The 24,772-nt window shown below is 46.4% G+C and overlaps 1 protein-coding gene across 8 annotated transcripts in view; it reads right to left on the reverse strand.

Annotated features, from left to right (window-relative positions):
- The window catches only part of PHACTR1 (phosphatase and actin regulator 1), a 461,758-nt gene that overhangs the window by 58,069 nt on the left and 378,917 nt on the right, over nt 1-24,772 (reverse strand). For 7 of the 8 annotated variants that reach the window (XM_084794583.1, XM_084794584.1, XM_084794581.1 and 4 more), the window contains 3 exons: nt 23,367-23,534; nt 20,861-21,067; nt 5,118-5,439 (listed from right to left, as the gene is read on the reverse strand). In XM_084794583.1, the coding sequence (XP_084650709.1) occupies nt 5,118-5,439; nt 20,861-21,067; nt 23,367-23,534 (697 nt within the window). The remainder of the gene's footprint in view (nt 1-5,117; nt 5,440-20,860; nt 21,068-23,366; nt 23,535-24,772) is intronic. The other variant, XM_084794586.1, reaches the window with a different exon arrangement.

Here is a 24,772-nt window from a genome sequence, read left to right on the forward strand (position 1 = left end):
TTCTTGTGTCCAATTTAAACATGATTCCCTTCTCATTAATCTCAACAAGTAATAATATCATCCCTAGCTAATATGGAAAAACAAAAAGGGACTGCATAAACAAATGGTGTTATATGCCTATAGTTATTAAATCTCAAACAAAATACCATGCCTTTTGAGGCAAGTTTCCACATAGCCCGAGGTATCCTGGAACCTGCAGCGAAGCTGAGGATGACCTTGACCTGACACTCTTGGCTCCACTTCTGAGGGCTGTGAATACAAACTGCCCCCAGTTTCATGTAGTGCTGCGGATTGAACCTGGGTGTTTGTTTTTTGCTAGGCAAGCACTCTCCACCCAGAGCTAGACCCCTACTCCCTGTTTGACTTCTGTGTGTCTGTCACAGTAAGTGGCATTCAGTGCTCAATAGGTGTTGCCAGGAATTGTAGGCCTTCCTGCGAAAGGTTGGTCCTGTTCACTCTGGACTGTCTGTGTTAAAACAGATGTTTCCCTGACGTCTGAGTTGAGGTAGAGCCGTTCTGTTTCTAATAACTTTCACACCAGAGTTAATAACCTACTTCAACATATGCAGAGCAGAGGGACTGGAACAGGCCCTTAGCATATTGCATGACCTCACTGTTTTTTTTTTTTTCTTCAGTACTAGGTACACTGGAAGCATTGTTGCTGGCAGGATATTTTATCTTCCTTCCCTCCCCCGCTTTTTGTTTTTTCTGAGACAGGTTTCAAGGCTGGACTTGAACTTGCAATCTTTTTGCTCTGCCTCCAGAGTTTGGGATTCCCAGGTTATGTGCCATCTCTCCTACCCAAACTTTCTTAGAGCTCTCCAAGTGTCCTCACCAAGGCTCTGAGGCTCTTACTTATGTGGGACGACAATTTTCTATTATCACTCCTTTACTCTCATTTTCTATGATCAATCTTCTAAAACCTTGGAGTGTAACTGCCAACTGAGCCCTTTTTCATACGGAAAAATCTCATTCACTCATTTGGAGAAAGCGTAGCAGTACACTCTGCTCTGAAACGACTAGAATGTTCTTCCCTTCCCACCATCTGGCCATACTTCTCTTTTATCTGTCAGAGAAGATGGACCCTGAGATGCCTTCCCCCTTAAACAGCTGAGCACCCTGTTGGAAATGCTGCTCCTACCCTGTATCCTTCCCAGACAGGCTCACTCAGTCCAACCTCCCAGGGACTCAGGCTCTGCTGAGAGGACCTTCCTCTTCATTGTTTCATTAGCAGTTATTGAGCGAAGAATTGTTGATGGATCAGGCTATGATTAGAATGTGTTCCCCTAAAACAGGGCAGCGGTGGCACATGCTTTAATTCTAGCACTTGGGAGGCAGAGGCAGGCAGATCTCTGTGAGTTCAAGGCTAGCCTGGTCTAAAGAGTAAGTTCCAGGACTGCCAAGGCTACATAGAGAGACCCTGTCTTGAAAAACCAAAAGAAGAAGGAGGAGGAGGAGGAGGAGGGAGAAAGAAGAAGAGGAGGAAGAAGAGAAATAATAATAATAATAATAATAATAATAATAATAATAATAATAATAATGTCCTCCAAATCCATCCATTAGAAACCTAACCCCCAGGGCAGGCCTGCTGAGACATAGTTAGATCATGGAGACTCTGCTTTCATGAGCAGATTGCCATTATCAAGGTGGTAGGGTCCTTAGCATGAGAGTACGTTTGTTATAAAAGCAGATGCAGCCCCACTTCTCACCCTTGACTGCTCTCACCCCTCATTTCCACCTTGAGATGACAGAGAAAGGCGTCCCCTGTTGGATGTTGATCTTGGGCTTTCAGCTTTGGAGGTAGGAGACACTATGTCGGTGTTGTTTGGGCCGCGCAGTCTGTGGGACTCTGAGGGCACCTCTGGCAAACATGTACATGGACCGCCCGTGGGCCCCACTGTCTCTTTGAGCACTGTGCTGGGGATGGGGTGAGGCAGCAGTGCTGGGGCAGGAGAGGACCATAGCAGCACAGGTGAGGGCGACAGAGGAGAGCGGAGCGGCAGAAGCAGTGGGCAGACTGCTGCTGCAGGCATCTCCGCACTGCAGAATGGATGGGATTTGCCGACAGTCAGATGTGGGGCTTCCCCATGGTTGACCCTAGCTTCTGTGTGAGTAACTCCAGGGGTGAGTCTGCCTTTAATCAAGGAAGAAAAGACTTCTCTAAAAGCATAGCCCCCTTGAAGATCTTTCTAGAATCCTTCATATCCCACTTCATTTTGCCCACAGGAAATGAGAGCACAGAGATCACCAAACAGACTGACCTCAGAAAAAGTGAGTGGCTGGCTGGAATCGAAAAGTGCAAGTTCTAGAATCGATGCCAATCACATATCAGAGCTTACTATAGAGATAAAAAAAAAACCCTGCAAAATATTTAAAACGCTAAAAACATCAGTTTTCAAAAACATGCAGATCATCCATGGAGATAAATAAAGCCTTGCAATTCAAGGAAACTGGAACACACACCACACTGCCCCACACCACACACCGCACACCCTCCACACTCCCCCTACCCCTCCCATACCACACACACACACCACATACACACCACATCCCCCTACTACATACACACACACACACACACACACACACACACACAGAACACACATACATACCACACACAAAGCACACTAATACCACATACATATCACACATACACACATGCCACATACAGCACACACATATAGCACACACACAAAGCACATACACCACACATACATCACACACACACACCATATACTGCACACACAAACACACACCACACATACCACACATACACACATACCACACACCCCCCACACACAAATACCACACATACATACACCACACATACACACACACACCACACACCACATACACACACCACACACACACATACACCACACATACACATACACCCCACCCACCACACACACATATACACACCCACCACACACACACACACACACACACACACACCACACACACACACACACACACACACACACACAGAGCCTCCAATAAGTCGGATCAAATCCATTTACAATGTACCTTTTAGAGACCTTGAAGAATAGTTTTATGCGCTATATAATTTTGCTTAATGCTCACTGCCATTTCTTGGACATTTATGGCATGTTGTGCAATGAACTGACTGATTAGGACTGAATAAATCATTTGATCATCACAGAGAGCCCTGGTGTTAGTGTTATCCTTGTTTTATGGACAAGGAGTGAAAGCTCACTGTGGCTATTCGACACACTTTTGGGTCCCACTGCTAATAAGCAGCATGTCTGACATCCAAATCCTGATTCTGGGACGCGCTCACTTGCCCGTGAGGTGGGATAAATCTGAAATCCCTTGTGCCTGTTGATAAATACAGACCCGGGAAGTTTCTCGTCCCTGTGCTCTATGCCCCTCCCCCACGCCTGGTGAGCCCACACTGTAAATAAACTATACGGCAGGGTCAGATGGGTTCCCCAGTGCCACCTACTCAAAGGGTTGCCTCACAAACCTCTCATTACTTTGCTGCACCCACACTGCAGAAACTGAGAACACACTTTTCAACACTTCCATAGCAATCAGACAGATTGCTGCCTGATCTTTTTGTTTGTTTGTTCATTGAGCGTTAAGAGGCTTCATTTAAAAGAAAGAACGTTGCATTTTATGAATGTATCCATTAGTGACAGACTGAAAATTAAAAGAAACAAAAAAAAAGTAATAAGATTGATTACTTCAGGAGCTGGTGTGATAGCTTAGTGCTCTTACAGAGGACCTTGGTTTGGTTCCCAGTACCCACATGGCTGCTTGCGACTGTTTGAAACTCCACACTGCCAGGGAATTTGGCACCCTCTTCTGGCCTCTGTGGTACCAGGCATGCACATGCTGCAAATACATGCAGACACTCCATGCACACTGAGTGAAGGCAGAAAGGTGGCTCACAGTAAGCCTGTGTTTGCCTCTCTACTCTAGTAGTCCACTAAGCCTTCTAGACAACAGTTTTCCTGTCTGTGTGTCTCAGTAGGCAGCCATCACTACCCTTGGCGATATACCCCCTCGCCTCAGAGGAAAACACTTTCTCCCTGTCTTTAGCAAGCTCAAGGTCAAGCAGTATGCCTTGGAGTCATGCTGTGAAATCCCAGAATTCCTTAGGCCTGAGGTGGGGTGGGGGGGCAGCTAGTCCTGGCATACCACTGTCAGAAAGGGTGTCAGACTGCAGATTTGCTGGGGGAGAGTATTCTTTGTAGGAAAAGTGTATGTGGACACAGTTTCTGGCGAAGGATGGGGTTATGCCAGTGGCTCCTCACATGCATAGCACCAGGCGCCAGTGCTTTGCTTCCTCCTTCAGCAGGAACGAGGGCAAATCTTTCCACTCTTCTATTCTGCTTACCCCTGCCATGCCATCCCCTCCTGCCAGCTCTCTTCTCTTCCTGTTGCATTTAAACTGTTTTCAACATCACAGAATATTCACAAAATTAAAAGTAAGCCATATATAATATGAATATAAAGTTATTCTCTCCCTATTTCCCCATATTGGGGCAGGAAGATCACTGTTAAATATCACATATGCACATTATTTCTCCAAGTGGAGGTTTAGGGAAACAATATGGCCTAGTATGTATGAATATATACATGGTACTCATGTGCATGTGCATGTGTGTTTGTATGAATGCGTGCTTGCAGGGTCACATACATGTGCGTGAGGAGGCCAGGGTTGTCATTTCTTGGGCACCTCCCAGACTGTTTTCTAAGACAGGTTGGCACTGGCCTGAAACTTGCCAAGTGAGTTAGGCTGGCTGGGTGAGGAGCCCCAGGGAATCCTCTTGTCTCTGGTTCCTCATTGCTGGGACTGCAAGCATGTACCACGCCTGGCTTTTTTTTACATGGTCGCTGGGAATTGAACTCGGGTCCTCATGCTTGCAAGGGTATTCCTTACCCATTCCTCACTTTAAATTTTTTTTTTAAATGTGATCACTCATTAGTTTGAAAATGGAATCCTATTATTTCCTCATATGTTCCTTTAATACTCAGCTCTGACTTTACTCTCAAGGCTTTTCATGTTCCTTCAAGGGAAAGGACAGAGGCTTCACTCTGTACCCCCAGCTTGTCCCCCACTGAGGAAACCCCCTTCCCGTTGCCATTACCTTTCCAGCCTCTGCATGGTCATAGCAAGCGTCTTGTTCAGCTCGTCGATCATCCTGCAGCCCGAGGGGTGCATGGGCAAGGTGCCGGTGGAGGACGGGAGGTGCTGGCCATGGCCGCCATACTGCAGCTGGTGCTGCATCTGGGACGGCAGGACAGTGTGGTGGTGCTGGGCCACGGCCTGCTGGCTGCTCTTTTGGGCTGCGTAGGATGCCAGGGTGAGCTCTGGGCCCCCGACAGGCATACAGATCAGGACTTTCTTTGGAGGTAGCGGAGGCGACAGTTTCACTGGCAGACAAGGCAATTTCACAGGGGCGCCAGGATCTGCGGCAGAAAGGAGGGTGAGAAGATGTGAGTCAGGGCACGTTAGGTGAAACTCAGAACATCGCGTGTGTGCACCTTGGGACCACAGCCGTGGAGCTAGGCCTCCTGGCTACCCACAGAGCATCAACTTAAGGCTTCAGCATAGTGAGAGCGCTATTCAGTAAACATTTACTAACTTGCTTCTTGACCAGGGTATTCTCAACAAGGCTCCTCGGCAGCCCAGGTAGGATGGCATCGGGAAAGCATGTGCCATGGAAACAGGAGCTGATAAAGGAACTTTTCACAGGACCTGCCACGATGACCACACATTTGCCATTATTAAAGTCGCACATCCTTTCAGCTGACAGGGCCCAACTTACCTACACTGACATGCGTCAGAATCTGGTACTATGCTCAAGTCCTTCCCTACAAGTGGCCATGCTGCCAACCTTAATTCCTTACCTGTCACAGAGGAGCCACTTTGTGAGACTTAGTGGTCACTGAACCTAACTTTGGTACACACCGAGTAGGCCAGGGGTGTGACCATTGCTGCTGGGCTGGAGGATCCACTCATGACTGGTTACACTGCATGGGGCTGGGCAGATGGAGGGGCCTTTAGGGCACACAGTAGTTTATCATATACCTCACGCATGCAGCTGAGGTATAACTTTCCCCAATAACTTTGGCCATGGACAAAAGGTTGTACAAAGCAAACCACCAGGGAGTGACATATCTGGCTAGGCACAGGCTTATAATCTGGGTACTTGGCGAAAGCAGAGGCAGGAAGGCTGCAAGGTCCTGGGCTACAGAGTAAAATCCTGTCTCAAAAACCAAGAGCTTGGGAGACTCAGAAAGACATACTGTGTATTTTGTCTTGTATGTGAAGCCCGGACTTTACTTTTTATATATGTGTGTGAGTCTGTATGTATGTGCATGTGCTGAGTGTGTATATGAATGTGTATGCATGTGTGGGTGTGTGTTATGAGCATGATTGTGCATTTGTGAGTGTATATAGGTGTGTGCACATGTTTTATGAAACAAGAAAGGGGACCATTGGGAGGGGAAAAACACTTTTGGGGGATAGGGAGACATAAAAGGTAAGGTAATGTATGTAAGATATGATGGGAAAACAAAAGGGCGGCAATGGGAGAAAGGGGAGCAGTAAGAGAAGCACAGGAAAATCAGGGAGGGGAGTGAGAGAAAAAGGTTAACAAAAGCAAAGTCTATTTGAAAATGCTCTAATTAAACCTGTTACTCTGATGCTAGTTAACAAAAACTAATTTTTACAAAAAAAAACCAAAAAACAAAATAACACAACAGTAGCCCCTGTCCTCCCAAGGGCTAGGGATGTGGTTCACTGGCTCTGGGTGTAGAACAGCAAAACCAAATAGCGAACAAGCACAAAACTCAACAGAGCGTCACTCGTCTCATCATGGTGGCGCTGAAAACCAAGTGGAAGCAAGCCCTTGGTTCTGTGATGGAGCCATCACAGCTTCCTAAACATGGTCCGCAGTAGGAGGGGTCATGGTCAGACCAGCTCTCAGAGAGCATTCTGGGAGAGAGCTTGTAGTTCTCCTTAGTGTTCCCTGAACTCATCTGGCCCTGGAGAGGAGGGTTGGGTGTGCTGAGCCTGTCTAGGTTGCAAGCTTGTCTACAAGAGTCATGCTTAGCAGGGTGTGCCTCGGAGGAGTGCAGCACGTGCTTGTCACACCCAGAGCTCTTTCTTGGGAAGCATTGCCTTCATGGTTCACTGACTTATGGAGCTGCCCCATCTGTCTGTTTCTGTCCCTCCACCTAGCTCACGTGACAGCACAAACAGGACTAGGTTGCTCCTTAGTTTGATACTCATCCAAGGCCTCCCTTAGGCTGCTTGGTTCATGTCTTCAGGCTCCACACTTTAAGTTCTGACCCCTCTTGTGGTGAAGCATGCTCCCTAGGGTACCCAGAAAGCCTCTGGGCAGAGTTATGTCGGTGGTACACATCTGTACCCTCCAATATCCACCCTCACTAGGACCTCACCAGTTCAGGTCCCTACCCACAGCAAGGGCTGCCAAGTGGCTTCTGTGCGCAGTCATGAACTCTATGCCCCTGATGAGGTCCATGACCTCTGTGCACCTGCTGAGGTCTCCCTCAGCCTCCTCTGGGCTCCTTTCCTGCAGCACACTGTCTGCTGAGGAACTGAAAGTAAGTGCTTATGGCGCCCCTCCTCTCCTTGGAACCCAGTGGTCTGACCTCAGCAAACCCCTCCAACTGCTGCTGCCCTTGACTGCCAGGGGGTTCTGTATCCTGGACGTTGGTATATTGTGTGGTTTGCAATATTCTGTTATGTCTTTTTGGCCAATTCCTACTCTCTCTTCCAGATCTAGCATACAAAAACCTCTCCCAAACTTTCTCTGCTCATTGCTCCATGCCGTCCCCACTACACAGAAAATATACGTTGAATTGGCATGAACAATCACAGCAGCAATCACAGTGCCAGACATGTGAGCCCAAGCTCAGATCAAGCTGCTCTTATCCAAAATGCTTGGGACCATTAATACTCACATTCTAGATTGTTCCAAATTTTTGAATATGAATGCACACACACATGTATTGGAGACGGGGCCTAAGTACAAACATGAAGTTCATTTATGCTTCATACATGTCTTTATATATACATAGCAGGAAAATAATTTTATAAATTCTATGAAGACTCATTTTAAGATTATGAGTGTGTCTGCGTGTGGCTGTGTGCGTGTGTGTACAGGTGCTCGCTGAGGCCAGAGACATTGGCTCCCTCTGGAGCTGGAGTCACAGGTGGTTCTGAGACACGGGAAGTGGGGGCAGGGAATCTTGTGTACTCTGCAAGGGCAGTGTGCTCTTTTAACTGATGAGCCCAATTTCAGAGATTTTTAAAATAACATCGCTCATGAAGCAAGATTCCTATGCAAATGAACCACCAGGAAGTCAAGTCATGGCCCTTGCATCTGCACTAAAAATGTTGGATTTTCAATCATCTCAGATTCTGGACGTTTGGATGAGGACTATTCCACCTATGCCAAGTTTGCTAACCCATGCCAGATACCACCTTTTCATACAGCAACCAAAACAACCACCACTTCCTGTTTATGTAACTGTCTCCTTGGCCAGAGCTGTACAGCAAACAGCTGTAACTTATGGCATTCTTACCGTCTTGTTTAGTGTCCTGCTTATATGACAAAAGGGACAAAACAGTTTCCCATGAGTTTTTGCTGTTAGTTAAGATTACTGACTCCCCTTTTTAAAGTTATGCCACCTTCTTCTTCTTCTTCTTCTTCTTCTTCTTCTTCTTCTTCTTCTTCTTCTTCTCCTTCTTCTTCTTCTCCTTCTCCTCCTCCTCCTCCTCCTTCTTCTTCTTCTCCTTCTCCTTCCTATTATTATGTGTGTGTGCATGTGTGTGTAAGGGGAGGTATGTGTACTAAAGCAGAGATGTGGCAGTCAAAGGATGACTTTGCAGAGTCAGTTCTCTCCTTCCCTATATTATGTGGATTCTGGTGATCAAAGTTGGGTCTTCAAGCTTGCGTGGTTAGGTGGCAAGTGCCTTTATGCACTGAGTCACTTTGCCAGCCCTGAAAGCTTTCAGTCAACTTGAGCATTTCCCAAACATCATAGACTCGTGCACAAAATAATATTTGCTTAAGGTATGAGACAATAGACTTTCTGAATGAAAGGAGGAATTAATTTTTCTGGGGAGGGGTTGTAGCAAATGGCAGCACATCTCCACTCCCTCTGCCCCGGTCCCTGCTGTGAAGTGGCTACACATGCTCTTTCTTTGCTGTGTTGGAGCTCCGCTGTGTCTGCTGCCCCAGGCTTCATCTTCCCTGAGATGGGATGGACCTCAAGGGAGTTCACTCTCAGGGAGCGAGAATGAATGCTGTCTTGATTTCATACACTGAAGCAAACGCCCCTTTTCAAGGTATAGTGAAATATGAAATAAGACCCGGACGGAAGGCCAACGACTGAGGTTAAAGTAATTTACATACAAATGTTGAAAAAAAATCAGCTTAAACGTTAAATTTTTAGAAATGTTTTTCTTTCAAGATACCAGCTTTTCAAAGCTGCGTTTCTTTGGCCACACTGGGAGGCTTGGTAGAGGTAGAGGCTCGCTTTTTGGCTTCCCCTTCACAGCTCAGGCACTGAGGGCATCCCTGTAGACATGTGCCCAGAGAGCACTTGTGCCAACGGAGGCGACGCTTTGTAAGAGTGTTACAAGCAGAACCCAAATTTCTTAGCTAAAAATGTTAAGATGAAGGGCACCACCAAAGCTGTGCTAGCTTTAGCCAACTGCACGATCATCTCCTTAATGTTTAGTTGTTCAGTCCATGAGATGGGACGAATCAACCTGTCACATGACTTAGGGACATTCAACAAGGTAAGCTGTAGGAACTGGGTGGCATGGTGCCCAGGAGATAATAACTGTAGTTCTTGCTACCACCACCATTACTACTGAGCATTTCCCACAGGAAAGACCTCTTTTCGAGGCTAAGCCTAGGACCCTGGTAGGTCCTGGGCCTCCCTCCATCCCAACAGTTTGCCACAGTGCATTTTTCTTGACTTGTTACAGATACTGTTTGCAGTGGGTAGCCGTGATGTGTTGATCAAATCACAACGAGTGTGGCCATTTTTCTCACCCATCTTACTGACCACCAGGAACTGAGCCTGGCACATAGTAGATGCCTAATATTGTTTTGGTTATCTTCCTACTGTGTCTAAAGGTCATGAGGAGAGGTGGTACGTGGCATCCAGCCTTTTCTCCACTGATGAGGTCCTAATTGAAGTGGAATCTATATTTAAGTGGGCCTGAGAAACACCCTCTAAATCACTTTCTTTCTTTCCCAATTCTGTCCGCCCCCACAGGTGAAGTGAGAATCCTCCAAGACTTCCCAGGAGGAAACTTAGCTGCTGCTACTCCCAGAGCACAGGACAGGCTGGCTTCTGGAGGTTTCTGCTACAGGCTGTGGGTGGAGCCACCTGGTGAAATCACTCCTGGGAGAGCACTCAGAAGACCTGAACTCTACCACCAAGAACCCCGCCCAAGGCATTTAATACTCTCTGCCTGTATTCTGCAGCCTCAGTTTCCCCTCCCCACCTGTGGAAAGGCTATATGACCTATAATACAGTTTTATTGCCAGGAGTAAATAGGTTAGTGTATGGTGCCTTACTGTTAGGCCCTGAGGGAACAGGAGGGATACAGGTCAGCCTGAGGCCTGAGCTGGCGTAGAGCTGAGAACATCCTCCATAAAGCAGCTGTGTCTAATTTTACAAGGCCTCCACACCGGTGAGCAGATGGTCCATGATAAGAGACCCCCAGTGAAGTCCTTGGAGTAACCATAGGAGATCACCATGGAGACCTGACTCTGTAATAAACACCGTAATGCATTCCCTGCCTCTGCTGCAGCTTGCTTTGAAGGTCAGACACTATATGACCTTCTCTGGGAAATACACGTCATTCTCAGCGATATTCTCAGGGACTCTTGTCGTGCCTCTGAAAACCCACAGTGCTGCTGCTTCCCAGCCTGAGGTGGGACAATGGGGCTCAGGGTCTAGTGTGTGCTGGCATTTCTCTCTTCAGCAAGCAGGGGAGAGTCTTGGTGGTGACCAGAAAGCAGCGCTTTCCATGATCCAGTGTGTGGCTCTGATGTACACTGCACCTCATGCTATAAAAAGCTAGCGGTACGGAATTAGGAGATAGGAGTGTGGACTTCAGTCCCATTAGCTGGGAAAATGCAGGGATAAAATTGCTTCTCGCATCTGGATAGCACCTGACTCAATCAAACCCTTTGCATCTACTAAGACATGACATTCATCCTTTTTTTTTTTTTTTTTTTTTTTGCTAGAGGACACACTCTGCCTCTGGCATTTATGATGACGGATCTGGGGCTGCTAGGAGATGCAGCCTTGCTCGCTCACTTATTTCTGCAGCCAGACTGATTGAGATGCAGCATATCCATAAAGCTGCCTCTGCTGATGGAGTGGAAGAAGCAAAAAAAAAAAAAAAAAAGACCAGTTCCAGGAACAGAGGAAACCAACCCAAATTGTGAGTGTCATGGAGCCTTAAAACCTGAGAGGGTCAGACTTCTCACACACACGAGCTCTGGCTTGTGATTTCAGACAAAGAAACGAGTATGGGAGATTACTTCTGCCATCAGGTCTCTTGATGGAGGACTGCAAGCCGTGCATGTGAATCAGTGGAGGCTGAACGAACCCACACAGAGTAGCCCTCGTTCAAAAACCTGAGACGCTCACACACTTGAAATATTCCACACCCGACCTTATGGGATGGATCAAAGTAAAAAATGCATGTCCACTGAAGATTCTGCATTCAATTGCCTTCAGGCTATGCACACACGGTCCATTAAGGAATAAATGAATTTTGTGATTCTAAGTGTTCTATCACCAAGATGTCTCACTACATGACACACATGAAAATATTATAACATCTCCAATCTCCAAAGCTGGAGCAATTCTGGTTCCAAGTGTTTCAAAGAAAGGACGCCCCAAGCCATCTACTCAGCCTCTTTTCTCAAGGCTACCAACGGACTTTTAAACTGGCACCTGTTACAGGAGCCTAGGTGTAACCACTAATATATGAGCAGTGCTCGTGAATGGTACCGCACAAAGAAGACTTTCTCAGTCATTTGTCACCTGGTTGCAGTACGTTAGATGCTGTAAGATATAAGAGACCCATAAGATGCATACTTAGGACTTAAATCATAGTGCTGCGTCAGAGTCCTCCTTGCCTGAAAGGGGGAGCTAACAGGGACATCAGCAATTCCCTGAGCATATGAGACCACCCTGGGGTCTTCACGGTAGCCTGAAGTCTTGTTTTGGTCAAGAGGAAAATGTTCTGACAGACCCCTTCTAGGACCAGTGATGCAGAGGGAGGTGAGAGGAAGTGTTCAGTGCCCCACATCAGGCCAGGATGTGATAACTATAGCATGCATCAGGCCTTTGGGAACAATGCATCCAGAAACATCAGAGTCCTGCAATTGAAGGCTATCCTAGAAGACACCACCAGCAGCAAATGAATTTGGTTCAACCCCCCCATCTATGAGTGAACACTTTCATTCTTAAATATACTTTCCCCAATTGAGAGGATGACAACGGGGACTGTGGCTCATTGAAAAGAACTGTTGGGTAGTGGAGGAGGGTCACTCACCCACTGAGCCACTCAGGCCTATCACCCTGTCAGTTCAATTCAATTAGGTTCTTTGTGCTAGAGTTACATGTGATAGGCAGGTGATTCATCCCCAAGAGTGGCCACTGCAACAGAGCAAATAAATGCATGCTGAGAAGGTGTGCGAGTCTTTTGCTAGATATTACAAATCACCTATATGAAAACACATGATATGAGATTCCATCTTACACCCATCAGAATGGCTAAGATCAATAACTCAACTGACACCTCATGCTGGCGAGGGTGTGGAGAAAGAGGAACACTCCTGCATTGCTGGTGGGAATGCAAACTAGTACAACCACTTTGGAAAGCTATCTGGTGCTTTCTCAGAAAAATGGGAATAGGGCTTCCTCAAGACCCAGCTATTCCACTCCTTGGAATATACCCAGAGGATGTACTACTACACAACAGGGACATATGCTCAACCATGTTCATAGCTGCCTTATTCATAATAGCCAGAACTTGGAAACAACCTACGTGTCCCTCTATAGAAGAATGGATAAAGAAACTGTGGTACATTTACACTATGGAATACTACTCAGCTATTAAAAACAAGGAATTTCCAAAATTTGTGGACAAATGGATTGAACTAGAAATTGTCATAATGAGTGAGTTCACACAGAAGCAAAAAGAGCTAAATGGTATATACTCACTTATATCGAGACACTAGTCCAAGGTGTACGTCCCCATGAAAAACTGTACCTACCAGAATAGTGGGTAAGAGGGGAGGACATCCTATTGAAACTTTAGGTGTGAGAAGCCTGGGAGAAAGAGGAAATGGAAGGACCCAGTGGGTCCTGGAAAACTACAGGCGAGTCTGGGCCCTGGGGCCCTCCGCAAACTGTGGCAACAGCCAAGGAAAAAATAGGCAGTAAAAACCTTGAACCCCTACCCGGACTAGCCGATGGACATTCTCCACTGTTGAGTGGAGAAGGAGATCTAACTTTCACACAAACTCTGGTGCCCCATATTTGAACATGTCCCTTGGACGGAGATGCCTGGTGGCACTCAGAGGAAAGATAATAGGTCACCAAGGAGAGACTTGATACCGTATGAGCATATTCAGGGGGAGGAGGTCCCCCTCAGACACAGACTTAGGGGAGGGGAGGGGAGTAGGGGGGAAGTGGGAGGAAGGGAGGAGTGGGAGGATACATGGGATGGGCTAACAACTGAGATGTAATATGTATAAATTAATAAAAATGTATTTAAAAAAAAAAAAGAAAACACATGATATCGCTCATTTTTATAACAGTGGACGAGTGTGGTCGTTGTTGGGGAGGGTTGGATAGAGGTGTCATGCCTTCAAGCCTTCCCTGGGACAGGCAAATATTACGAAAAAAGTCTGGAGATAGATGGCAGCAAGGGAGTTCCCCTTCATGGTGGGCAGCTAAAGGCTACTATATGTGAAACAGATAGAAACAGAGAGGGTGGTGGTGCGCGCCTGTAATCCCAGCACTTGGGGGAGGCAAAGGCAGGTGGATCTCTGTGAGTTCAAGGCCAGCCTCGTTTACAAAGCAAGTCCAGGACAGCCAAGGCTACACAGGGAAATCCTGTCCTGAAAAGCTAAAAAACTGAAACCAAAACTTAAACAAACAAACAAATCACACAGAGAGGAGATTTGATGAAAGTCACAGGCATCAGGATGAGCAAAAAATATTCCCTCTCTTCCTAGAACACTAGAACCAGAGAGCGAAGTCATGGGGACCAAAATTTAGAGCTGATAGAAGAAAGAGAGTAGAGGGATCTACTATAAGGGTGGGCATGCATGGTGAAGGTATTAATTAGTTCAAACTAGGGATGCAAAATAGGACATTGTGGATGAGGAGGAGGAGGAAGAGGAGGAGGAGGAGGAGGAAAAGAAGACGACATCTCTAGCCTCGATTCTCAGATTCGGTACACGGATCTCTCACAATCCCTACTCCAGCAAAAAAAAAAAAAAAAAAAAAAAAAAAAAGCCTCAGCAACAAGGGGCTTCTTGTTATCCGAAGGTGAGCATCAGTAGGACACAGCAGACTAAATTCTCACCCTCATGAGATGTATCACTTAAGTAGTTTTTAAAAAACGTCCAAAGAGCTGTAGGTTTTGGGAACCTGTTGAAGCCCACTAATAAATTGGGGCAGAATCTTCATTGATTATATCAGGGGACCCTGTCTGTTTTCCTGTGTGAACTGTGACAGGCTCCCTGCCAACCTCCCACAACTCATCCCTGCTCCGTTCACAGGCACCACGGGTTGGGCGTTGCTTTTTAACAAGGTAGTTTAACTTGCAGTACAGTGAAGCCCAGGAGGGGACTGTGTCTGCTGGCCACTGTGTGGTTTGAGATGCGGGCTGCAAAGACTGCAACGGCAAACTGGGGACCATCTATGAGCTGCTGCTGAGGACAGCCGAAGTTCCACAGGAAGTCATAGGATCCTGGAACGCACTCTAACTTGGGAAGGTGAAGGTTTGAGGAGTGTGTGCCATCTGATAACTCTTGAAGAATAAGAGATAAATAAGTCCATCCTTCCCAGATCTCCTGCACTGAAAACAAAAATCTACTTGCATACGCTGTCACCGGAGCATCAGGGTCTGATCATGAACTGTGGAACAAGAGGTTGTGAGAATCCAAGATAGAACCATTCTCGGTTTAAAATAGTGTCTACTGTCCTCCCACTGCAGTTTGTGGGGAGAATACTATGTGGGTGCAGTTAGCTTCCCCTGCATGCACATTGATGCAGAGGAATCTGTGCAGCCCTTAGCATAAAAAGGTGTATTCCATGTAAAATTTGAGGGGAGAATATATCAACAGCATGATTTCAAAATTTATTTGGGCTTAAATTTATACACACACACACACACACACACACACACACACACACACACACACACACAAAGCCCAGTTATTTCACTGAACTTGTCAGCTTCAAGAAGAGATCCAAATCTGTGTCTAGCACTAAAGGCTCAGTCTAAGAATGGCTTATGTTGGCCAGTGTGCTAGAATCTTGTTGGAGAGAAACTGTAGTACCAGAAGCCATTCTTCCTTGTCAGTCTTGACTGCAGGATGTCACCGTCCCTAGTTACTTGTTACCGCATATTTGGTGCTGATTGCAAGCTTTCTGAGATGGGCAGAACTGCTTGGTTGTCTTTCCCCACAAAACTTAAGCATAGTAGTCCAAATAAAGTGAAAGCTGGAAAAAGACGTCAAAGAGAGAGAGAGCCAAGGGTAGCAGCTGACACACTTACTAGCTCTTGTTCAACACTAAACATATGCCATATACATACACACATACACACATAATACATGCATACATACATAATACATACATACATCATACATACATATATACATACACCCAATGCCATCAGGGTACACTTCATCTCTATTGGTTTCCATGGATATGTTCATCTGAAATCAAGTGATTGCTGCTGAGAACCCACAAAGGATGCCCCTGTCCTCTTACGAAGGCAAAGCCCTGTGGCACGCAAGGCTCCTGGTTTCCCTACAAGCCTGCTTTTCAGCCCCTACTTTCATTGTTATGCTACCAGAATCCTGCATTCCTGCCCCAAAGGACCACTTGCTATTTCTTGAGCAAACACCCCTCCTACGCATGCTCCTGGGGCCTGTGCTTCTTGTTCACATCTGATACACACCTGGCGAGATTGTACTCTTCAAGGTTGTCTTGCATATAGTTTCCACACCAAGCATTTCCCATAGGTATGGCTGCCTGCTGATCCTAAGGGTGATAGTCTTAACATCTTTCTAAAATGTTACACGAAGGCTTAGTAAAACATCCTCCTGCACATGGTGGGAAGTGCTAAATGAATAAATGAATGGGATCTCCAAACTACCTGTGCCCCTCCCCTAACACACACACACACACACACACACACACACACAGAGAGAGAGAGAGAGAGAGAGAGAGAGAGAGAGAGAGAGAGAGAGAGAGAGAGAGAGAGAGAGAGAGAGAGAGAGAGATTAGAACAATATGGAGACCCTGGTATAGTGAAGTAAAGCCAGGCAACTTAAGCATTTCCTCCACTTTCTTTTTGAACTTTCTATAGGTTATGAGTTTGGATGTATTAGAAACCTTTCTGGTTGGGGCCAGCCATGCTTAAGGCTCACCCCGAGTTTGTCTTTGGCAATGCTTATGCTATATGGAGTAGCCTAAGCGCCAGATCACCACCCCCTGGCATGTACACTGTAGGGGGTAGTGTTATTCCTTTGCTTTAACTATCCCTGGCAGGTTAGGACTTTTCACTCTAGCCAACTCAGGCAGTTAACTTTACCTTGCCTGTCTCTCTGCAGAACCACCTTGCTCCAGTTTCTGCCTTGTAACCACCCCCTAGGCTCCTCTCAGCCTCTGCCTCTAGCACTGTAAGGATAATAGGCGTTCACTTTCCACTTGGGCGTACTCTTGACCTAAAAGAACACAGAATACTTACAAAGTGTCAGCTACCAGGAAGTGTAGACCTCCCTCCTCCACATGTGGCCTCTGTGCCATGAGGACACACGAGTGCAGGGCTGAAGAGGGGAAGGAGGAAGGTGTGGGTAGAATGTCAGAGAACGGGGTGGGGAGCGAGTGAGACTATAAATCTGAGATCAATAGAGCAACGAAATGAAATTATGTATCCACATATGACTGTGGAAGAATGGAGGTGCTCACGGAATCAGAGAGAGAGAGAGAGAGAGAGAGAGAGAGAGAGAGAGAGAGAGAGAGAGAGAGAGAGCGCTATAAATAGGAACATTGTTTTCAGCTTAATGACCATGGCATTTATTCTCATTAGAATTGCTTAAGTGCTGGCACTAGGAAGTTTGGCAGAACACAGATGTTTGTTAGGCAAAAATTGTAGTTGCAGACACCGTGGCACACTGAAATTTGCAATCACTTAATTTTTCTGAGACTACAGTCACTTCTCGGTGTCGGAGGGGTATTAGTACTAGGAGTTCTTGCTATAGCGACAGCAGCAGATGCTTGGGTTCCTTGCATCAAATGCTTAGCATGCACACTGTCTGCATACATCTCCTGCTTACGGTACCTAACACACTGGGAATGTTTTGTAAGTACAACAGAGATTATATGTTTATATTTGTATTATTTTCTGTTATTGTTACTTGACCTTAAATTTCAGTCTTCAAAACTATGAAAAAATAAAATTTCTTTTAAAAGATTAAAAAAATGTATTTTATGTGTATGAGTGTTTTGTCTCATGTATGTATGTATGTATGCCGTGTTTGTGTTTGGTGCCTTCAGAGGTCAGAAGTGGGTGCTAGATTCTCTGAAATTGTAGTTGTTGATGGTTGTGAGTCACTGTGTGGGTGCCCAGAACTGGATATGGGTCCTTTGCCAGAGCAACAAGTGCTCTTAACCACTGAGCCATCTCTCCAGACGTGAAAAAAATTAAGTTTTGCTATATAAGACATCTAGTCCATATTATCTGACATGGCAGCCTGAACAGACTAATATAGTTACAATGCAGGTTTTTCCAAGTTCCTAAATGGATGAAAACACACAACTCAGAAATCAAGAAAGCTGGTGACTCACTAGTGGTCTAACCACAGTCACCATCTTCCTGTCTTTGTTGGTCCTCTTCTGTGAGGAAGAGGCAGGGATGAGAATAGTATGTCCCTCAAGGACTAAATGGTACCTGTTAAAGTTCTCAAACAGTGCTAGCTGTCCAATTGCTACCAAATGAAGCCGTGAAGCCATGAAGCCAGGGCACCAAGGATTTTTCTTTGAAGCCATGCTTTACTCTTCATTCATCTACCATGTATGGGGTGCCTGCTCCTCACAGGCTCCTCGTGCAGAAGACACGCGTTAGTCCTGTGATGCTTACCATGTAGCTCCTGGCTAAGAATGCTTAGGGAAGCAATTGGTGGAGATTTAGAAGGGCAGGAGACAGTTTTGCTAGATCCTACTTTCCCTCTCGGGTCACCCATCATTCCAGTAAGAACCTATTTCTCTGAGACTCTTTCACCTAGGATCCCATCCACAACACAGGCAGCTCTACGGGGGCGGGGTGGGAGTAGGGATGGGGGTGGGGAGGAAGCTGTGCTTCCAGAATGGCAAGACTCTGATGCCCAGCAATTCCCAGCTCTGGCTCCTGTGCTGCTGATGGTGGAGAAGAAGAGGAGGAGGAGGAAGAGGAGGAAGAGGAGGAGGAGGAGGAGGAAGAAGAGGGGACATGAAGAGCACAGGGAGAATGTGGACCTTTCTCCACTTGGCTGAAGAGCTGAGAAGAATGGTAAGACACACGTTCTCCAAGGCCACTGTGGTTTTCCTGATAACGTGGAAGTGCATCCTAAGGAGAGAGAGAAAGTTCTGCGTGCCTCTCTCTGTGCAGTTGGGTACTACTCCTGGTCAGGCTCCTCTTTCCTCCACGGTTTGCCAGGCCACGACCCGTGTCTCTTAATCATGCTTGGTGCCTTTCAATTGTCCAACATTCCCACCCCCAGCCCCCCCGCCCCCCACCCCTAAACACATGGATAGAACAATAACATTGAGAACATAGTAGTCACCCACAAATCTTAATTTAGAGCTCTGGGATTCTTAGCTGATGAATTCCTTCTGACATGGCCCAGATGCCTCTAGAGTAATGAGTACCAGAGTGGGGTTAGCAGAGCTCTTCACGCTGATGCAGATTCATTATGACTGATTGCTCATTTATGAAAATTGAGCAAGTCTAATGGAGCTTAGACTCAAAAGCATAGCTCCAGTGCCACAGCCCCTAGACACCAACATCTTTCCCGCTCTTATCTTTATCACATTTAAGAGGCAACCACACACAAGAAAAGGTTGTAATGTATTTTTATGCATTTGCTCCTGGTTATACGGTGTGAATGCTCATAGATTGCATAGATGCATTTGGAGATGTCTTCAGTCCCTCACGTACAGGGTCCTGTGAGCAGGTGTCCCACTTAAGCTCCTGAGCTCATAGTGAGGTTGCCATGTTTTCTCATCTACTAGATGCCTAAATAAATTAGAGTATGTTATGAAATAAATATTCTATAGCCATTCTTTACTATCTACTGGTCTACACGCCCTACCATTGCTAGTGGATTCGTGCCAGCTTACACTGCAATGACAAGAGAAGCCATTCTGCCTCGGATCACTGTGTTCAATGCCACTAGTCATGCTGAAGTGCAGAGCCCACAGGTAGCTTTGTTGGCATCTATGACAAGTCTTCAACTTGTTTCCTATTTCTGTTTATTCTACACAGTGACCTGGGAAAAGTTGTTTTTTGTTTGTTTGTTTGTTTTGTTCTGTTTAAAAATGGGGCCTCAATACATAGCCTTGGCTGGCCTGAAACTTCCTATATAGACTAGGCCAGACTCAAACCTAGAGACCCACCTGCCTCTGCCTCTCAATTGCTGGGATTAAAACAGGTGGCACCATGCCTGTCATGTGGGAAGATAATTTAAAGGCTCATTGCATCAAAATACCGACCCCTCCCCCCCAAGTCTTGCTACTTCCTAGGGAATAAAACGCAATTCTCGGCAGGCCACTATGCAGTGAACCCTGTCTCTCAGTGGCTTTAATTAAACCTAGAGCAATTCTGCTGAGCCTGTGCTTCCTCTAAAGTTGTTTCCCACACACCTGGTTGGTTATTCTATTGCTGCTGCTTTTTGAGACAGGGTCTCACATAGCTCATGCTGACCTCTAACTTGCTAAGTAGCCAAGGATGCTCTTGACCTCCTGATCCTCCTGCCTCTACCTCCCAAGTGCTGGGCTTACAGGCATGCACCACCATGCCTAGCTTCTTTCTTCTTCTTCTTCTTCTTCTTCTTTTTTTTAAAGGGAACTGGCAGCAAGTGAATTAAATTAGTTTTAATTGCATAAATATTCCAGACTTTAGATCAATAACTTACAAACATTTAAAGCCTTAACAGTCTCATTATGAACGGAGCAAAGCACTTTTCTTCATCTGTGTAAACATTTTGACATTGATTCTAATTCACCCAGATGGGTGATAATCTTGAATCAGTCACATAAATACAATGTACATATTTACGGAAACACATATGACAGATAACACCGACGGTTCTTGGCATATGGCTGGCAATTGCATATCAAACGCTTCTTGACATGGAGACATAAACCCTGGTCATGACCTCATGTACCAGCACACACATACAAATACCCAAACACCCCGTGGGGGCTATCTTCCCGGAGATGCCTGTTCAGGCCTCAGATAAAAAGACTGAGAGAGAAAGAGACTATCCCGTGAAGGGAGGGAGGGGCTGTGCGCCTCACAAGACGCTGGACTTACCTGCTAAGTGGTTGGCAATCCGGGCAGTGGGTTTGGGAGGCAGGGCCGGGGGCTGCTTGAGGAGGGACAGCTGCTTCACTGGGGTCTCCTCATGGTCTCCAGGGAAAGCAGCAGGTTTTTTGGGGGGCAGGAACAGAACTGGTTTGGCTGAAGGATCTTGGGACAGGAGGACTCCAGACTCACTGGCAGAGGGACTCTCTTCAGACACTGAGGGGACAACCACATGATACACAGGAGACATTACACGAACGCAGTGCAGGCCAGCCAGGAACACAGGACAGGGACACTGGCAGGCCAACAAGACAGCAGAGTGCGACCTGCTGCAGGCCATCATGGGCACACGGAGAGCTAAAGCAAGGACAAGAGAAATGGAAGAAAGCAGGTGGGGTGTGGAGGGGCAGAAAGGGGAGGCAGAGGGAGAGAGAAGAGAGAGGAAAGGGGAGGAGAAGGGGGAGGGGCAAGGGCATTTCCTCATGAAAAAGGGTCACCACTTTCAACTGAGCCTGTACCATCCAAAGAATGCAGAGGCTCTACCATGTGACCCAGGGGCCCACAGGCACAACTAACAGGACAATGAGCAGGACAAGGATTTTTGGGTCCCCTAATGGGACAAAGAAGAGCTAGCATTTTTCTTCGATTCTCTGGGCTCTTCCTCTGTTGAGGGAAGAGAGAGACCCGCCACAGACTGGGAGAGAGTAACGGTGCTGTCCACAGTTTTCCTCTCTGGCCTGGGATATCAGTGGCAGCTGACAAGGTTGACAGGCCAGCAGGCTTTGGTAGCTACTCCTCCAAGCTCTGGAACTGTCAGAACTGAGAGCCAGGCTCTCAGTGAGGACTCCCTCCCTCCTCTGAGGAGTCTCTTGCCCTGCCTGGCCCTATGCATTCTCACAAGGCAGAGGATGTGCAAACGTGACACCTTTTTTTTTTTTTTTTACTGGTTCAGTCCCTTTACTTCCGGTTTGCCAGACTTTTTGTCTATTTATTTATTTTTTCCTTCCTTCCCCTCCCTGCTCCTCTTCCCAGAGCCTCATACATTCTAGGCTGGTTCCAAACTCACTATGTTGCAGAGGATGACCTTGAACTCCCAATTCTCCTGTTTCTACTTCCTGAGCGCTGGCATTCCAAGGTGAGTGCCATCCCGTCTTAGAACTAAGTACATGGCACTAGGGATTGAACCCAGGGAACCATGAATTCCAGGCAAGCCCTGCAGCCACAGAGTAACATCTTGGCTCCCACTGTCTTATTTCAACTCTTCCTCCATCTCTTCATCTGGGCTTGATTCTTTGCTGAGTTGCCATGGGATGATAGCTTGGTGCTTCCTACTGTGCTGGCAACTTGGGTAATAACAGTAAAACTCTGTGACTCTGACGAGGTGGTAGACTTCACTAAAACAGTCTAACTGCAAGATACCAGTGGTACAAGGGATGTTGGGTTGAAATGTAAAAATTCAGTGTTCTTGCTTAAAATTCTAAAGGACAAAATATAGCTCAATTGTCTGTCTCCCTGCTTGCCATGGCTGCCACAAGGAGGCAGTTCATGAAGGATTCCTCCCCTTTCTTGCCTTCCTTCTGCCCTGGAGGAAATAATGTCTACATAACAGCACAACTTTGCAAAGAACACTGGACACCTTGAGTTTTCCCCACCACAAGGGACATAGTTCTACTCAGCGCTGAACAATAGCAGGCCAGGTTCCACAATTAAGCGTGGGAACCAACTTGGGAAACCAGCCCCTCTCCCTCCCTCCCACATGAGCAAAGTGTGGGTGTAAATGCTGCATGCAGGGTACCAGGACAGGGGCCTTTCTGCCCACGCTCCAGGATGTCCCAGAGGCTCCCTGCCCAGCCCATCTCCTGACGTGTACTGCTCCTCTCTGTTGGTAAGGACTGGTCTCTGGGCTGATTAAGAGGGTCCTGCACCCCCTGAGACAGGGAAATTGGCCACTTGGGTGACAGTGAGCCAAATAATGAGGGAGGCAATAATCAGAAGGCATCCAAATTCATCCAGAGGCAGCCTCCAGCTTTGCTGGGACATTGTATACAATTTAACTACCATGTCAGTTGGATGTACCAGTAGATTAACCAAACTGACATAATTATTGGCGTGTATATTGGCACTGGAACTTAAATGGTGTGGCCAGGACTTTGGAGCAGGTGGATTAAACAGGTGTAGAGAGGAACAGGAGTCTTTTGATTTATCTTAACAAAGACAAATGTTAGAAAACAAACAATGTTTTAAACCACCAATATTATAAAACAAGTTATAACACCTTTAAGGTGATTTAAGTCACAAAAGTGTTTTTTGTTTTTGTTTTTTACAAACTATAAAACACCATCTGAAAATAGCATCTGTATTTTCTTAGGTTCAGTTATGTACAAACAACCATGACATTAGTTTCCCCCACATTTCCGGGTCTTCATGTTCTGGATGGTTAAAATAGGCATCCCAAGTCCTGCCAAGAGACTGTGACATCCTGGGGACCCAGCCTAGGCCTCTTCCACGTCATTACCTGGTCCATCCATGATGTCTGAAGCTTGGAGCACCTCGTACGAGCAGGGGTCCCTGGGCATTGGGACAGGCTCCATTTCCGACAGGGCAGGCAAAGACAGTTGGCTGGAGCTCAGGGCCTGCCCATTGTCCAGGGAGTCATCTTCATTGGATATGGAGAGCTCTCCATCTGTGGGAGAGAAGGGGGTGGTAGTATTAGACACGGTCTGTTCTCACAGCGACACTCAAGGATGCTAAAAAGTCTAGATGCTCTGAACCATCTTTATCAAGGCCAGTATCCACACTTGACACCAACTTTTTGCTTTTAAAACATGCACGTTTAGAGAGCGTCCAGCTAAGCTTTCCAGCCGCCCACGGCAGCTTGTCTGCTTTCTCTCCATCATTCTCATCCTCCTTCATCTTGTGCTCTATGCGTGTAATTTTCTTTTCCTTTTAAAAGACATACTGAATTTCTAATGATGTGTAGTTGTGTCTATGTGTGGGTGTGTGCATGTGAGTATAAATGTCCTAGGAGGCCAGGTCAGGATATCGCGACAAGAGCCGTTCTTATCTGTTGGCAAGGATTCATCTCTGGGCCCCTTAGGATTGCTCTGCTTCTTTCAAGAGAGGCACAAGAGTGGATCAAAGAGGGAGGCCCTCTAGTGGGTGGCACCGGAGCTGCAGTAAGAGGCAGCTGTGAGCCGCCCAGTGTAGGTGGGAGAACTGAGCTCAAACCCTCTACAAGGACATTAGGAGCTCTTAGCGCTTACTTTTTTCTTAATAAAGTGAATGAAATTATATTTTCCTTTTAATTTTTAAAAGGTTAGCAAGAGAGCCTGGAGAGCAAGAACTGAGAATTTCTACATTAGTGAGAATTTCTACATTATTAAAAGGCTCTTGGTGGCCTTCCACAAGTGGATAGTAAGGCACTATTGCTGGAGACAATACCTACACAACTCATTGAGCATGGAGAGGTCAAGCTGGTACCCACCTAGAGTCTTCACCCCTACTAGCTAATATTCATGGTACTGGGAGGTACTCTGCAGTTTGCCGAAGGAGAAAGGTAATACTAATCCAGCTACAAAACCTTCAATTTACAGTAGTGACCGATGCAGCAGTGGCACAAAACTTATGGAAGTAACCAACCAATATCTTATTTGAGTAAAGGCCCATTCCATGGGATGGAACCCATACCCAGCACTGCTTGGGTGACCAGGAACCTGAGACTAGATAGGACAGTGACCAGGGGGAAACCCAGATACGATTGTTCTGATAAAGGAATGTAGCAATAAAATGACTTGTAGTGACATTTTTTCTGTATGTATAGATCAGAGCCTTGCTCAGCCATCATCAGAGAAGATTCTTCCTGCAGCAAGTGGGAACAAATACAGAGACGCACATCCAGACAATGTGCAGAGAATGAGAGAC

Source organism: Acomys minous (genome assembly GCF_964271855.1).
Source record: "Acomys minous genome assembly, chromosome: 9".
Taxonomy (NCBI): Eukaryota; Metazoa; Chordata; class Mammalia; order Rodentia; family Muridae; genus Acomys; species Acomys minous.